Below are 18,763 nucleotides of genomic sequence, written 5' to 3'. Positions count from 1 at the left end.
GAGTCTGACGTTGCTTTCGAAAAAATTTAACTCGCGGCGAGCGGGAAGATACGGACTGTCGTGGTTTTTAGCGTTTTTTAAAAAGTGTCCGTTTCGATTCTAGTTAGTTTCGTTTTGTTCATAAAAATATTTCGAATTTAACGGTGTAGTCGGTGAAATTTAACTCGAGGCGAGCGAGGAGATACGGCCCGTTAACAATTCAGGTGGAGTTTATTTATGTTTTTGGAATAAAATAATAACTTTTTGTTTTATACCCCTGAAAAATTGTAAAGTTGACGTAGTTAAGGGGTTGGTTTTGTAAATACATTGGGTTTTCCGACGACATGTCGTCGGGGTGTCGTTTTGAAAGCGTGGTGGGGCCAAAACGGCCGATATGAGCACGCCTTTTAGCCTTTTAGTATATATATATATATACAAGGGGTTAATGTAATAATAATGATAAAGTAATAGTAAAAAATTTACACCGTATAATTAACTCCGCGATTTTAAATCATTTAACTTGACAACTTTATCCAATTTTTTCCCACGGATACACAACTATAGAGTATGTAGTATGTACGTTATTGACATTTGCTATATATGATCAAAGTTCAATGAAATTTTTCTAGATGAATTTCTTTGCTGAGTTTGAATGCGTGTGTTGAGCAACCACTTTAGTTTATGAAATTCGTGCATGTTTCTTTCAATAATGAGATTGCATTTTAAAAGTAACTTTTGCATTCGTGAAATAACATTTTGAGAAACCATGTCTCAACTCTGCTTTTTTAGAATTGCTTTTTCTTTCTACCAAAACACAAATAATTATTTTTTCATCCGACAGACCAGCGGCGGAACTTGAACCCGATTACAGAGGGGGCGGGTCTAAAAATTTAATAAATTTTTCATTGTCAGCAGGGGCGAACACTAAAAAAAAACCTTATTTTTTGGTAAAATTTTTTTTTTTTAGTGTAAAATTTTTTTCCCGTTAAATCCAGGGGGGGCGGATACCCCCTTTGGGTTGCTCTATGTTCCGCCACTGCAGACAGTAACATTTTTTGCGGATTATATACATTTTGAACAAACAATAATAATCACAAATTCACAATTCCAAACAGACAAACTAATTCGAATTAAATCCCCGGAAAACATTGGGTAGGTAGTATAGGTGAAATTCTATATATTTCAAATCGATGAAAATGTATCTTTTGACGGAAGAAAAAGGATATATGTACGCTACAATCTGTAAAATGGATATCAAAATGAGGTCATGATCAAAGATTTGGTAAAGTTTGGTTGACACTTGTTTTCTTTAATGGAGGTAGCGTAGTTTACCATTCTACAAACTACTATGGTACGTCCCCCTAATAAGTTATATATATGTATATATATATATATATATATATATATATATATATATATATATATATATATATATATATATATATATATATATATATATATATATATATTGGGCAAATATATATATATATATATATATATATATATATATATATATATATATATATATAGAGAGAGAGAGAGAGAGAGAGAGAGAGATAGAGAAAGAGAGAGAGAGAGGCGGTTAGGAGTTACTTACGCAGTCCAAACGTGATGTCGGAACCCACCCTCCTATTAATTTCAGGGATGAACATTACAGTCCTACCACCCCACATGAGGAAACCCCGACAGCGAATCCATATATATGAGCATCGTGTTTAGTAAAACCCTCATGGGTGAGACACGTATGTAAGATGTTCGAGACCTCCAAAGCCCATGAAACGAGCGAGTAACCTCAAGAAAAATATTTTGCAGCTCATGATGATCGAATCCTGACCTCCCTTATTAAAAGTCATGTCATGATCACCAATACACTAACACGTTCAGGTTCCCCTAATAAGTTATACTCTGTATGTCACTTATTCAAACAAACAACGTCAAGTAAACTTTATTTTCTATAATGTTACTTATTCGAGCCCGGCTCGTTGAGATCGATTCGAGTCAAGCGTAAACGAGCTTGGACGCAAGTTTGAACATAATTTATAAATTGTTCAGTAACGAGCTCAAACTTGAGCTTCTTTCGAGCTCGAACAAGTTCGCTAGCTAGCCTAAACGAGCATATTAAGCTCGATCGAAACGATCTAAGCTCGAGCTAATTAAATTTTTAAAAAAGATGAACTCGAACCTAGTCGAACTTGGACTAGGCTCGAGTAGTATATACCTTTATTACGTGAACGATTTCATGTTCCTATTTTAGAAATTTACTAAGAACAATCTTAATTTAAATTATATTTAGCAATATTGTCTTTTCAGTTTAATGATTAGAGTTTAGTTTGTGATACACACATTAAGCTCGGACATACCATATTGAGGTGTACATATCAAGTAGGTTATCCTACATGATCGAATAATTTTTTTCACTTATGTTGTTTTTATTAAGCACATCGATAGATTAATTAAGAATGTCCAGATTACATGTTAGTATTAAAGTAATTGTTTGTTGTTAATTAGAAAAATCACATTAATCAAAAAGGTAACATAGAAACTCCAAGATGGTTGCTAAGCAACTTATAATATATTCCGTCGTTTCGTGCATAAATTAAGCGTTCTTATAAAATACTAATCCAAATAACTAATACAGTTACTTTGAAAATATTGTTTAACACACGTCACACTTTTTGCATATAAGAAACACAATTGTCTCAATTAGTTATCACAACTTCACTCTTCATATACATCATCACTTAGGAAAATTTACAATTTTATGTAAATTTGAATTAAGATGGGTAGGCCTCCTTGTAGTACTGAGAGTGGGGATTTGAAGAAAGGACCATGGACTGAGGAAGAAGATGAGATCCTTATCGGCTTCATTCAGAAAAATGGGCATGATAGTTGGCGAGCGTTACCTAAACGTGCTGGTTTGAATAGGTGCGGTAAGAGTTGTAGATTGAGATGGATTAATTATCTTAATCCCGATATTAAAAGAGGAAAGTTTACGGAAGAAGAAGAGAATCTTATCATTAACCTTCATTCCGCTCTTGGAAATAAGTATGTTTTCTTTCTCTTGGATCACAATTTCTCAAATTTTATTTACTTTACGTCGTTGGTACATTTCATTTTCTCAAATTTTACTTGCTGCGAAATTAACGATTTAACTTAATCTGTTCGAACTTATATATAGAATTTTACTAAACATAGCTCTTGATGTTATTATTCTGTTGAAAACTGTTAATGGGCCTGGAATCGTCAAAAACATAAAAGGTGGCTATAATTAAATAATGATCTTTCCTAGATCAATTGAATATGTATCAATTGTAAACTTCGACATGCATGTACTTTGTTGCTACCTTTAATAACAATGAACATTCAAAAGCATGCATGGTGATTCAAACTGCTTTATAGATGTTCTGGAAGTATAAAAAGAAAACTATCTTCAATAACAAGAAACCTTCAAAAGATACATTAGAAGACGATGCTAATTTATTTCTATTTATTTTGATTTCCTTCAGAAGTAGAAATGTTTATTTAATTTAAAGAATAAGAATTTTCTCTAAGTTTTAAAATAACATGATTGATCATGTTAGATGGTTTGTGATAGAAAAAATAAGGGGTCCACTATTTATTAGGTAGTATATAAGTATTTATTATGTTATGTTTACATTTTGTTTATGCATGAAAAATAACTTGATAGGTCAAGTTACATGAGAGAATCTCAACCCTATTTACATGTAATTTGGGTTTAGCATGTTCTACCGTCATCATGTATATTCATCATGTATATTCGAATAATGTCTTGATATGTTCCGTTTAATAAAAACATCCGCTTCCGAAAAAATAAAATAAAATAAAATTTGGAATAATTTGTGTAGGTGGTCGAAAATTGCTTCACAACTTCCAGGAAGGACCGATAATGAAATCAAGAATTACTGGAACACTCATGTTCGCAAAAAGTTCATCAAGGCCGGAATTGACCCAATAACACATAAACCAGTTCCTAATCTTAATATCTTTATCGACGCTATTTCCAAGTTAACCACTTCGCCATCTAACTTCCCATTCATGGTTCCAACCATTATGAGCCCATTGACTACCATTAATGATCAATTGTTGCAAAATATATTGCAAATCATAAACTTGAACCCCTTACTCTCACCGAATGTGACCAAATCAACTTTGTTGAATCCACAATCTAACGAGTTACAGATTGATGACATGATTAACAACCATATGATGAATCCTACTGAAGATTGGTCCAAGTATGTAAACAATGCAGTTATGGAACCACATAATGAACATAATTCGGCTAGTTCAAGCTTGATGGTGAGCTACGCAGATGGAAACGAGTTTCTTGATCAAAATTTTATCGACTTTAAAAATTCGAGTGATGGATTATTAATTGAGAATCATGATCAACTTCCTGGTTTAGTCTCATTGTCTCCTCAAGAACCAACCAGCAATATATTAACTATGAACATTCCGCCGCAATCTAATGCCTTTGATGCTGGTTTTGACGATTATTATGATTCTCTTTTGAAGATTTAGCATCAGAAGTTATTGAAATTATTTTAACGTATTTTTTAGAATGATAAAGGTGAACTGATTCCTGAAGATTGTAATGCTTAGCAGTTTCTTATTATTTTCTATTTTCTATGTTTGACACTTGTTCATTAAACTTATACAAGTCAAATAATGTATATATATTCCACATGTATACGTTGAAATTGAAACGGAGAATTACTTTTTTTTGTATTGCACGGTATTGTGTGTCAATGGATAATGATAGTAAAGTAGTGGAAACTTACCTTGATTATTGAAAGATTTAATTATCCACACTCCACACAAATTATTCGGGTGGATATACATGTATTTATAGGAATATTACATCAGTTTACACAATATGTAAATAAGGAAATAAATACAAAACATAACTAGCAAATAATTTACAATATATTTACTAAATATAAAACATCTTTATAGATCTTGAACGTGTCCTTCAAAATACGTGAATATGGTCATACTCACGTGATGACGTCATGTCTGTCTTCTAATACTCTAACAATTATAAACCCAACAAACATGAGTGATCAATTAACCTATGCTCCATTGATGAATGCATATGATGAATTAATAGAATGCGTTGACGTGGTGATTCAAACCGCTTTATGAATCTCTTTAAAAAGAGACGGCGAGACGATGTAAATATATTTTCATTATTAAAATTTTTGCCGTTGTTAAAAAATCGCCGAAATTCAAACAATATGTTGATGATCACAGAACCTATGCTTACGATTGAGGGACAACAGCTAGTGAATGAGAAAATCTTGGAGCAGATAAAGTTAGATGAAATGGGAAATGTTATCAGTTGCTTCTAACACAGGTGTGTTTGTTGAGATTTTAACAACTAATTATTTAAAGTCTTCCATGAAAATGACCTCAATTTTCTTCAATTTTACGCTTTGAATGCCCCTTTTATTGATTAATTAATCCTTAATGAACAACAGAATTCTGAATACATGTTTGGTAACTCGTCAGTCTGTTCTTTTGTGTTGATTTCTTACTAATTTGATGTTCTTCAATGGTAGCTAAGTTTTCTTATCAACTGGATTAGAATCTAACATAATACATATAAATATAGCACATTGTTTAGTATTTTTCCTTGCATTTACCCTTCTCTTGTTAACCACAGTTCAGAGTTCATAAGGTCACTCCCAACATTAACACAATTTCCTCACAGGCACGTCAAACGAGGACTAAACTACAACCATGAATGCCATATTTCCTGAAAGAAAAAAAAAAAAAAAACCTGGACCCACTATATTCATTAATTTGATTATTTTAATTTAAAGATTGGCTCGTCTCGCCGTGACCTTCTCTCGTCTCAAAACTTCAGTCGCTCCATCCCCGCAGGGCAGAGAACCCGTCGCTCGTTTGTGCTACACAGGCTCCGAGAAAGTCAGAATAGAAGATCACTCATCTTGAGATGAGCTTACTACTTGAAGCACACGGAGCCGATACCAATTTTTTGCCGTTTTTCAAATCTGACGGGGTTAAAGATCGTGGGTGAGACGTTGAAATATTGGTTGAGCAACCGTTGGAAATTTAAAAAAAATATCCGTTTACCGGATATTTTTGATTCTTTTATTATATAATAGTTTTTTTAAGCCACCATGTTGCCTCATTTTCAAACAGCGATTTTTATTCTTTTTCTCTACATTTCTCTCTACATTCTTTAACAAAAAAATGTCTAGCAACCAAAATAATCCAAAAATTCAAACAACCCAAACAATCTCAACAGTTTACAATCCCGTCAATCGCATTCTCGAATAAATGGAATCCATTTATTTTGTTTACAAACGTACAAAATGTAACATCCTCAGATCGGGCCTAGATGTAAGATGACTTTATTGCCCTTAGGCATAATTGTGTGGTTAATTATGTTTTTATTTTAATTATATGTTTAGTATTATTTTATTATTTGGTTAAGACCAGTTTGTGACAAGGGTCACAGAACAGGTTCGTTTATATAATTTGGACTCCGTTAGGGCAGTCAAATTAAGTACGAAAGATATTAGATAACTGGTAAATACCCGTGTGTGATGGGGTATTGTATTTAGCCTAATTATATAAGCTTGTGACCAACCTTCTCTCTCACTTTCTTGAAACTTCCAAACAAACACCCCGTACCTTAACTCTCACTACTTGAAAACCCTATATAACAACCCTCATATTTCCATGCCTGAATTGACTAATTTGACTATAGGGTTGTTATCCATACGTAATATATAATTAAATTCGACGTTGATCAAATATTTATTTTTAGTCGACACGTTCTGTTAACTAAAGTTTACACTAATTATATAAAATAACTTTAGTTAATATTAATGCGTATTATATTTAAAACTATATGTAACATAATTATTAATTAAATGATAAGTTATTTTAATCATTATATATATATTTTTAGCTTATAAAAAAAATAAAAATAAAAAGAAATAAGATTTTTTTTATAAATTAAATAATGAGCCCATGAATTTTGACTAAATATTTTCAAAAACAAAAACTTATTAAAAACATTTTTAACATGTTTTTATTATTTTGTCAAAATTGGCACCTTTATTTTATTATTTTTTTTCTTTTCACCAACCATTTTTTACCTATAAATACATGGCTCCTCATTCATTTTTTCTTGCCAAACACAAAAACTTAAGTTATTCTCTCAAAACCTTGAAGAAAATTTGAGGTACTTTCTATTTTTATTAATTTTTTTCAATATTGTCATTTATATTTATATTTATTGTATATTCTTTGTAAAATTCGAAATTAATTATGTTTATATGTTATAATTAGTATTATAAGTGTTATGATGCATAAAAATAATTTTGATAGTTTATGGAATATTATTTATAATTAAATACGAATTATGTAGTGTTTAAACGTAAAAACAATGTAAAATTCGTAATAAAAACTTTTAACCAAAAATAAAATATATATAATTTTTTTCTGAGTTTTTAAAACTTATATAGATCTGAAAAAATTATAAAAATAATTACTTGGGTCGAATTGGTATTTATTATATAATTAAACTCTATTATTATGTAATTTGAAGGTAAATTAAGAATAAATATAAAATAATAAAAAATATTTTTTTAAATATTTTTCTACAGGTTATTAGACTGATAGAAACTTATAAAAATTATAAAAATAATTATTTGGGTTTATTTAGTAATTACGTAGAATTAAAATTGTTTTGTGAATACATTAAGGGTAAAAACAAAAATAAATACAAAAATATAATAAAAACGTTTTCTTAAATTTTTCTACTAATCTATATGATTAACTAAGACTATAAAAATTATGTATGTAATTTTTAGATATTTAATTTATTATTTAGACATTTTTGAATAATGTTCGATTAATAAAACACTATTATTTTTGAAGTAATTTAGGTATTTATTTAAAGGTAATTATATTTAATATATATAAGACATACTAAGGTATAATAACTAAATATTAAATAAAACTTAGGTTATATTATCACATATATAATTATTAAGTACATTAATAATTCGTTGTGTGTATACACCTAAAGTGAAGGTTAATCAAAGATAATGTATAATTCATGTGAACTTCATCGCTACTCACGGTCGTAAGTGAATGATGTCTAGGTTGCCATTTATGGGTAAGCTTGTGGATCTCGAATGCCATGATTTAGATTCTGGTCAAGAATCCTGGGCCCCCGGTTACATCTGGTCATTCCTGACTTATTTGATAGCAACGAAGTTTGAGTAGAGTTGTACAACATCTTGCTAAAGATTAACCCGAACTTTCTAAAATTGAAAAATTACTATAAGTGGAAACTTTCCATAAATAGTAACCTTCCGAAAATAGAAATTCTTTAGTGAACCATTACTATCAATATAGTACTATATACTATTGTCTGTTAGGCAATGTCTGATCATACGTTCTATCTCTAGGTTGAGATCTCGGTCACGTCCTTCCGTTCAATTCTTTCGTGTTCTACTAAGGTGAACTTCATAGCCCCACTTTTTACTGTTTCATAACTATTTTATAACTTTTGGGGTGAGACACATGCTTGCTTTATAACTGTTTTACGCTTAGACACAAGTACTAAATTGTTAACTATGCTGTCATGTTTTGATTCATGCTAAATCCCTACCGTAATATCGTTAATTGCTACGTTTAAATGCAAACTTAATTATTGTGAGTAGGCCTATTGAGAGTAACGTCTCTAACCATTCGACCATTGGTCTTTGGTTACATAATAATGATTCCACGACACTGACAGTACAAGGTGTCATAGGGTAAACTTGTTTAGTAGCGATATTACAAAATGCAGCAACACTTTTAGATTGATATTTCTATATCAATCAACTTTAAACTAAATCTTGTGGTCTAAAACTTTGGATATTATTTATAAACCTATGAATTTCACTCAACCTTTTTGGTTGACACTTTAAGCGTGTTTTGTCTCAGGTGATGATTGAGCTAGCTGCTACTTGCTACTAGATGATTGATGTATGCTTTGCTGCTTGCATGGAGTCCATCATTCATATTTATCATTTTGTTTAAGACATTTTTCATTTACTGTACTCTTATGATGTAAAACTTTGAATAATGCTTCCGCTGTTTATTTAATAAATAAAACGTCTCATTTAGAGTCGTTCTCGCTTATACAACTGTGTTATGATATGATTGGTCACAATTACCCCTGGTCCATTTTGGGGGTGTGACAGATTGGTATCAGAGCAGGCTGATGTAGAGAACCAGGATTGCATTTTATGTGTGCCTTATACAATTAGGTACCTTAGCAATGTAGGACTACAACTTTCCTTGACTATAGTGCCTTTAATTGTTGCCTTAAACTGTTAAATGCTACACTATACTTTAGAAACTTTACTTATCTTAGAATGCCGAGCCAACCTAAGAACTCTGATCACTTTCCTAAGTACTATTCAATTCCGCCACCACATTTAAATGCGACACCGTTCTCGACATTCCTATGTCATCTATCATAGTTTTGTGTATTACATATGTATTACATGAAATGTTATCCATGATTTTTGAAACTCCTATATTTGTTACTATTCATACTCAAACGTATATAACCTCCTTGTTATATCACATACCTATATGCTTTATGCCTTTATGCATCGGTTTATGAACCAGAAAATGTCATTGAGTTATCTCAAAGACATTATAATGTCATCACTACTCATATTCATTACTTTTAAATCTTTAATTTCTCGTTATTTTTTTATCATTGAATTTTCTTGACGGATGGCGTCTACGAAACTCTAGAATAGAAGGGTTTGAATTATCGATTTAAAGGATCCTATAGCTCAAGCCGTAGACCTGAATAGGCCATTACGAATTGAAAGTCTTTAATCGAAAGATTATCAGATTACATACTTATCATTTTATGATCTAGACACGTCATACTGCTATTATTGGAGTATAGACACATCATATCTTATTATATCTTATCATATCTATCTTAATAGACTTTGTCTAACACTTTTTCTAAATTTCCTCCGTAAATTACGGAAATCTTTTTGCTATATATACGTATATCAAGAAGACAAATATATCATTCAATATTCAACACTCATCTTATAACAAAAACCCTTATTCCGATCAGATAATATGGATTTCTCACTTGATTCCTTGAACTCCTCAAGCTCTAATGGCAGCGTAACCGGAATGAACCAACCAATTAGTCATCACCTTTTCTGGATGAATTGGGGGTGGGTTCGTAGTCTACTTAATCAATGGAGAAGTGAAGAAGGTGATCTTTTTCACCCACCACATTGCCCTATTGGCGAAGAACCTGAAGCACTTACCGACGAACCCGTTCGAAACACTATTTTCACCCTCATTTCCAGGATATCCCGTCACGAATATATAATATCTAGAATTTCAGATCTTATTCATCCCCTTGTCCGAACCGCCAATCATCCCGAAATAATAGAAGAAGTCAACGACCTTCGCGCTCGAGTAGTGGCTTTGGAAAATATGGTGCAAAACCTACGAGCACCAGCAGCAGCACCAGCAGCATAACCAGCACCACCAGTACCATCAGCATCACCGCCAACAGCATCAGCTTCACCAACAACAACATCTGCATTCCACACCTCAACATCACACTCAGTACCTCAAACATTAACATCATACGCCCCATAGATACCAAGGAATATTAGTAATAATGAGTTAAGATGTATTGACTCATTCTTCCTGAAGAATTATATATGTATACTTTATATATATATGGTTTGGAACAATAATAAATATTTTCGTACTAAGCTATTACGTGTGAATCTTAACTAGTAAATACTACTCGGTTAATTCATATCACTAATATGCTATGATGTACATCCTTCGTTAATGACTTAACAATCGTTAATCACTGCTTCAGCGCACTAAACTCCATTTTCATAATAAATCAAGTGTATTATTCAAATACATGTTTGATTTTACACTTCCATTTTCGATGTACTCAAAACTTTCTAGAAAACATTATTCGTGCCTTGTGAATTTCACAAGAAATCCACGAGCACCAACATCATATACCGAGATATATCAATAACAATGAACGATGAAGTATTGATTCACAACTTCATTAGCGAAATATTTCGCGACAATTATTAAATCTCTAAGGTTTTGGAGATTATTAATTCTCATTTCAACCGTAAATCAAATGAGTTTTAAATTATATTAACTCATTAAATTCATGATTACATCTGAAAGAAAATATATATGTACGTATATTTTCATAAAGATTGTAATTAAATATTCTGTTGTACAAATTGTTGACGGTGAAAATATTTTAACGGGTAGGTAATACCCGAGAAATATTTATATCTCACATTAATATGTTACACCGTACATTCTTCAATTCTGATTCAACAGTCATTAACTATACTACTTACATCCACATATGTATCCGTTCACTAAAGAATAACCATTTTCATACAAATTCAAATACATATTCTGATTTTAACATATCGGAATTTAAGTAAAACTTTAGCAAGTGTTATCTTCTTAAAGATCACAACATTCATGAATTATATTCATTCGTATTCTATGATGAATTATCACATCAAACCACCGAACTTACCATTCCTTACTTTTGAAAATCACAAACATTTCTTCGTCAACTGTTAGATCCATTGATGGATGCATCTTAGGCTTAAACACTTCAAATTCAAAATTTTTGAAAACATCATTTGAATCTTGACGATCACAATCAACGTTCAATCATCTAAAAACGAAATTTCTTGAAACCATCTCAGATTGATAACCGACGATTCAAATATGGCTGCATTAAATGCAGAGGAAACAACAAAATTGTAGATGGCCTAAATGGCCAGGAGTTTGATGATAAAGAATGGGGTATTGGGATCGCTCGATAGAAAATTTGGTGCTGAAAAACAGATTGAGCAAACCGTGAAGGAGACCGTGGACAAATCACAAGGATTAAACCTGTAATCAAAGAATCTAGATGATTCGATTTCTGATGAAAATCACAAAAGATCTCCTTACGCATTCTAAATCCTTACAGAATAATTTTTCTCGTTATCATTTGATCTTAGAAAATTCTAAGATATCATCGTATCTTTCGTTATAAATATCGTCCATATTTCTGAAGATACATTCATAACTACTCTTGTCCGAAATTATTTATCACTTCGCACTTTATGTGTTACATAATAAAGGAAACTGTTTTAGTTTCTATATTTCTATAACATACAAGTTTAAATTTTGAATGATTTGAGGTAGTGTTGGGAATTGAAGCATGAGTTAGTATAATATAATGATGTCAGGCCAACGTGATTATATTACAGTAAGTCATGCTAAATTTTTAATGGAAGATGATGATTCATAGACTTTATAATCATCATTTGCCATGTTACATGACTTTTACATTCTACTTAACCTCTGAACATATCAAGAACATATATTCTTGATAGTTCTATCCTTAGTAACTCTAGTAATTTGACAAATCAAATCGTACTATTACCTTTCCTTCTGCTTTGTATATTATGATCATTTGAAACTCCATACCTACGAATTCTAGACCATTATTCGCTTGACTTGAAGTCGGGAAGGAAAAACAAGAGCATAGAGCTCCGACATATAAGGGAAAATATAAAGCCCGATAACAACACGGAAATTACAAACCGTGTATATCAATGCGTATAGCAACATAAAGACACGGGAGAATTAAAAACACTATAACCCCAAGGTAATTGTAGAAGTAAACAGATTCCTCTGGGGGTAAATGAAAAAGAAGAATGACAGAAACGATAGTCAGAAAAATATCCAGGATAAGAACTGGATGGAGCATTTTCACAATCTTTGGAAGTATGAATCGAGAAAGAAAGTATAGAAGTGGTGAAGGTAATGAAACAAAAGAAGCTAATTTATAGCAAAATTCTAGACACAACAATCAAGGCAATTTTAATTTCCTTAAGTATCGTAGAATCAAATCTTATACAGATTATAAAGATTTCCTTTAAATCCCTTGAATTCCGGAAATCACCTTTAATTATGTCAAAAGTTAAGGCAAACTGATATTTCCTTATTTCAAACTTTTAAGATAACTTCATTTATACTCTTCCTATAATCGAATCGTTTTATCCATATTACCTAATGTTGATAAAACAATATTTTCAACTCATATTCATCATTCTTGTTGTAAAGAATGACAATCTCTATCAAATTTCACGACTATGATTTTCATGAACTCCTTTCTAATTTGTCTACCCTAGCGTGGTGGCATAAACACTCAAGGATTAAATGAGCTCGATATTATTCATAACACATTTTATATATCCAATTTACTGAAATGACTTGTATAACATCATCATTTTGAATGATCTCCGCATTAATAATAAAATGCACTTCGTAGAAGAACTTGTAGAAATTATGGTTTGTATGATTTTAATTCTTGAAACAGAACAATATTCTATCCGTTGGAATTCACGCAAGGCCCCGAGCATACCTGGGAACGTGAAAACCAAATAAAACGTAAATATCCTCGTCTATGTACGAACAACACCGATTAATGGCAACAACTAAATTTCGGGACGAAATTTCTTTTAACGGGTAGCTACTATAACAACCCTCATATTTCCATGCCTGAATTGACTAATTTGACTATAGGGTTGTTATCCATACGTAATATATAATTAAATTCGACGTTGATCAAATATTTATTTTTAGTCGACACGTTCTGTTAACTAAAGTTTACACTAATTATATAAAATAACTTTAGTTAATATTAATGCGTATTATATTTAAAACTATATGTAACATAATTATTAATTAAATGATAAGTTATTTTAATCATTATATATATATTTTTAGCTTATAAAAAAAAATAAAAATAAAAAGAAATAAGATTTTTTTTATAAATTAAATAATGAGCCCATGAATTTTGACTAAATATTTTCAAAAACAAAAACTTATTAAAAACATTTTTAACATGTTTTTATTATTTTGTCAAAATTGGCACCTTTATTTTATTATTTTTTTTCTTTTCACCAACCATTTTTTACCTATAAATACATGGCTCCTCATTCATTTTTTCTTGCCAAACACAAAAACTTAAGTTATTCTCTCAAAACCTTGAAGAAAATTTGAGGTACTTTCTATTTTTATTAATTTTTTTCAATATTGTCATTTATATTTATATTTATTGTATATTCTTTGTAAAATTCGAAATTAATTATGTTTATATGTTATAATTAGTATTATAAGTGTTATGATGCATAAAAATAATTTTGATTATTTATGGAATATTATTTATAATTAAATACGAATTATGTAGTGTTTAAACGTAAAAACAATGTAAAATTCGTAATAAAAACTTTTAACCAAAAATAAAATATATATAATTTTTTTCTGAGTTTTTAAAACTTATATAGATCTGAAAAAATTATAAAAATAATTACTTGGGTCGAATTGGTATTTATTATATAATTAAACTCTATTATTATGTAATTTGAAGGTAAATTAAGAATAAATATAAAATAATAAAAAATATTTTTTTAAATATTTTTCTACAGGTTATTAGACTGATAGAAACTTATAAAAATTATAAAAATAATTATTTGGGTTTATTTAGTAATTACGTAGAATTAAAATTGTTTTGTGAATACATTAAGGGTAAAAACAAAAATAAATACAAAAATATAATAAAAACGTTTTCTTAAATTTTTCTACTAATCTATATGATTAACTAAGACTATAAAAATTATGTATGTAATTTTTAGATATTTAATTTATTATTTAGACATTTTTGAATAATGTTCGATTAATAAAACACTATTATTTTTGAAGTAATTTAGGTATTTATTTAAAGGTAATTATATTTAATATATATAACACATACTAAGGTATAATAACTAAATATTAAATAAAACTTAGGTTATATTATCACATATATAATTATTAAGTACATTAATAATTCGTTGTGTGTATACACCTAAAGTGAAGGTTAATCAAAGATAATGTATAATTCATGTGAACTTCATCGCTACTCACGGTCGTAAGTGAATGATGTCTAGGTTGCCATTTATGGGTAAGCTTGTGGATCTCGAATGCCATGACTTAGATTCTGGTCAAGAATCCTGGGCCCCCGGTTACATCTGGTCATTCCTGACTTATTTGATAGCAACGAAGTTTGAGTAGAGTTGTACAACATCTTGCTAAAGATTAACCCGAACTTTCTAAAATTGAAAAATTACTATAAGTGGAAACTTTCCATAAATAGTAACCTTCCGAAAATAGAAATTCTTTAGTGAACCATTACTATCAATATAGTACTATATACTATTGTCTGTTAGGCAATGTCTGATCATACGTTCTATCTCTAGGTTGAGATCTCGGTCACGTCCTTCCGTTCAATTCTTTCGTGTTCTACTAAGGTGAACTTCATAGCCCTACTTTTTACTGTTTCATAACTGTTTTATAACTTTTGGGGTGAGACACATGCTTGCTTTATAACTGTTTTACGCTTAGACACAAGTACTAAATTGTTAACTATGCTGTCATGTTTTGATTCATGCTAAATCCCTACCGTAATATCGTTAATTGCTACGTTTAAATGCAAACTTAATTATTGTGAGTAGGCCTATTGAGAGTAACGTCTCTAACCATTCGACCATTGGTCTTTGGTTACATAATAATGATTCCACGACACTGACAGTACAAGGTGTCATAGGGTAAACTTGTTTAGTAGCGATATTACAAAATGCAGCAACACTTTTAGATTGATATTTCTATATCAATCAACTTTAAACTAAATCTTGTGGTCTAAAACTTTGGATATTATTTATAAACCTATGAATTTCACTCAACCTTTTTGGTTGACACTTTAAGCGTGTTTTGTCTCAGGTGATGATTGAGCTAGCTGCTACTTGCTACTAGATGATTGATGTATGCTTTGCTGCTTGCATGGAGTCCATCATTCATATTTATCATTTTGTTTAAGACATTTTCCATTTACTGTACTCTTATGATGTAAAACTTTGAATAATGCTTCCGCTGTTTATTTAATAAATAAAACGTCTCATTTAGAGTCGTTCTCGCTTATACAACTGTGTTATGATATGATTGGTCACAATTACCCCTGGTCCATTTTGGGGGTGTGACACCCTAATCTCTAGATCTTGATTTGGAGCTTGAATTGTGTTTAAAATCGATTTCCTTGTGTCATTGTGAGTCTATCAAGGTAAGATTTGTTCAATTTCATGTCCAAATCAGTGTTTTAATTGAGATTAAAGCTAGGTTTTTGATAAAAGTAATTTTGGTGTCTTAATGCTTAATTTGATGTTGTTTTGGCTCAAAACTTGAGAGTTTATACTTCTAAATGTTTATGTACAAATTATAAGTGGTTTTGAGGTCAAAAACAGGTTCAAGATTAATATTTGGGTGATTTTGGTGCGAAACCCGTCAGTTTTCTGCTGCTGCTGCTCGATGAACAGAACTGTACGGTTGCAGCTTGCAACCGCACGGGTACATGGTGCAACCGTACGGATGCATGGTGTTGGTGCAACCGGGCAGTATGTGTGCAACCGTACGGATGCATGATGCAACCGTACGGATGGACTTGCAACCGTACGGATGCATGTGCAACCGTACGGATGCAGATTAGATCAGTAGTTGTTGCTTGATTTAGCTGTTTCCTAGCCGTTATGCTGTCTGCGTGACTTATGATTATCAGGATGTAAATTATGAAAATGCATAAGTGTTAGGTGGACTTTTAGCGGCGCTTTTTGTGACTGCTTTTCTGTACTGTGCTGTTTTGTGTTAACAGACAGAAACTAACTTGATTTGCCTTATGTTCAGGTGATAATGATAAAGAAGCCGCTCAGTGATAGATTATCTGAGCTAGTTGATGGTATTCGGTGAGTGGGTCTATCTCCGGATAGAGTATTAAGTAGCTGACACGCTACTTGTTCAGACTCTTTATTATTATGTTTATGTTTTGTATGATTGCCATGTGTAGTTAGATATTGCCATGCTAGTTAGGACGATTGCATGACTGAATATCTGTGATATTATGTGCGCACTGTTAGTTGGACACCAACCGAGGCGGCAAGGTTGGTAACCCACCGAGGCGGCAAGGTAGGGTTGATGTGAGGTCGACTGTGGTAGCCTGGTCGGGTCATGGTGTTACTGATTGTTCAGTATAGCATAGAAGGAGGCATGTGTTGTGTCTGGATGGTTATGCAGTGGAGTCAGTAAAGCGGACTATCGGTAGACTGTAGCTTGATCAACTAAGTTGTGTGCTCGTACAAGCTGCCGATCCTCATATTGTCAGTTGTTATATGCTAGTTCAGGACGTTAGCATATCTGTGACCTTTGCATGTTTAGTTGCTTATGCTTGATCTGTTAGATAGTATCCATTCACTTAGCAGTTGTGCTAATTCCCCCACATTTCTACCCCTTGCAGGTTTAGGTACTGCTGTTTAGGATGGGTGTTGCGGACGGATTTGAAGACATGTTTGACTATGCGATTAACTCTGATGTTTTCTATTTTAATGATGTTTTCACGTAACACCGATGTTTTGGAATATTGTTATAATAGTATCTAAGTTGATTTGTTAACTATGGTTTGTAAGTATTAACCAGGGTTATTTTAGTAACTAAATGTACTTCCGCTGTGATTTTTTTAAAAAAAATCAGGGTGTTACACAAAACGCTTTCACTAATCCATATAACTCGTATCAAACACATATTCCACAAACTCAATATTCGAATCCGGAAGAAACGGAACAAATTTGGGCATGGAATGTCAACAAAGAACCGATTCAAACCCGCGACGAAGTACCAACACCAACGTCTCAACGAGTACGCGATAAAGGAAAAAGGAAAGCTAGTTGATGAAGAACCGAGTGTCAAACAAAAAGAGAAACGAAATGGAGTTGTTATCAATACATGGATCGAGCATGACGAGTTACGTTTGATGAAAAGTTGGGTGAAGGTTTCACAGGATTCAAAAAATGGAAACGATATGACCAGTATATTTATATATTAATTCGCATGTTTATGTTAATATAAGTTTGTTTATATATGCATATGTATATATACATAAGGATTATATGTATATGCTTATTCGGTTGATTTTTTTGTAGGGCAATTATTTTGGTATTTGATCGTAGGCAAGTATAGTAGTCGCAATCCACCATTTGAATGAATGAATTATGTGTTGTCATCTAAATGGACCAAATTGAATTCAGATTACCAAAAAAATAATGGGATCGTGAGTCTTTTAAAGAAAGGTTGGCAAAGTGTAGAAAATGATGTTGATTTTCGTATCCGGTGTGATCAACAATTTAAGGAAGATTTTAAAAAGCGTTTCCTAGTTTTCAAACGTGGAATTTTTAAAAGACGATATAAAGTGGCTTAATTGTGATCCAATCGTTGTAGGTCGAAGGAACAAACTGTGTAGGAATGTTGTTATTGAAGATGGAGGGGAGGAGATTAATTTGATCAAGGACCATGCAAGTGAAGAACAAAATCTGAATTAGTGAAGTTTTGGTCTCGATCATGTGAAACGTCCCCAGGGAAAGTCAAGCAAAAGGTTGTCTGATTCTGCGTCTTAAAGCAATATTTCATCTCGAGAGTCGTTGCATTTATCGGTTAAAGAAAACTTTGAACGTAAGAGTAAAGAAAAAAGCAGTATTATCGCCTTTAAAAAGTTTAATCGCGATTGAGGATTGTATAAATTGATCTGACTTAAGCTAACCGGTAACTAAAC

At 31.6% G+C, this 18,763-nt stretch overlaps 1 protein-coding gene across 1 annotated transcript; it reads left to right on the top strand.

Annotated features, from left to right (window-relative positions):
- Positions 1 to 2,758: 2,758 nt before the first annotated feature.
- LOC139854928 (transcription factor MYB41-like) lies at positions 2,759 to 4,518 on the top strand. The gene is made up of 2 exons (XM_071844200.1): positions 2,759 to 3,024; positions 3,846 to 4,518. The coding sequence occupies exons 1-2, from the start codon at positions 2,759 to 2,761 to the stop codon at positions 4,516 to 4,518; spliced, it is 939 nt and encodes a 312-aa protein (XP_071700301.1).
- The last annotated feature ends 14,245 nt before the right edge of the window (positions 4,519 to 18,763 follow it).

This window comes from Rutidosis leptorrhynchoides, chromosome 6 (assembly GCF_046630445.1).
Source record: "Rutidosis leptorrhynchoides isolate AG116_Rl617_1_P2 chromosome 6, CSIRO_AGI_Rlap_v1, whole genome shotgun sequence".
In the NCBI taxonomy this organism is placed as follows: domain Eukaryota; kingdom Viridiplantae; phylum Streptophyta; class Magnoliopsida; order Asterales; family Asteraceae; genus Rutidosis; species Rutidosis leptorrhynchoides.
Note: the sequence above shows the minus strand (reverse complement) of the source record. Positions and strands in the feature narration are given on the sequence as shown.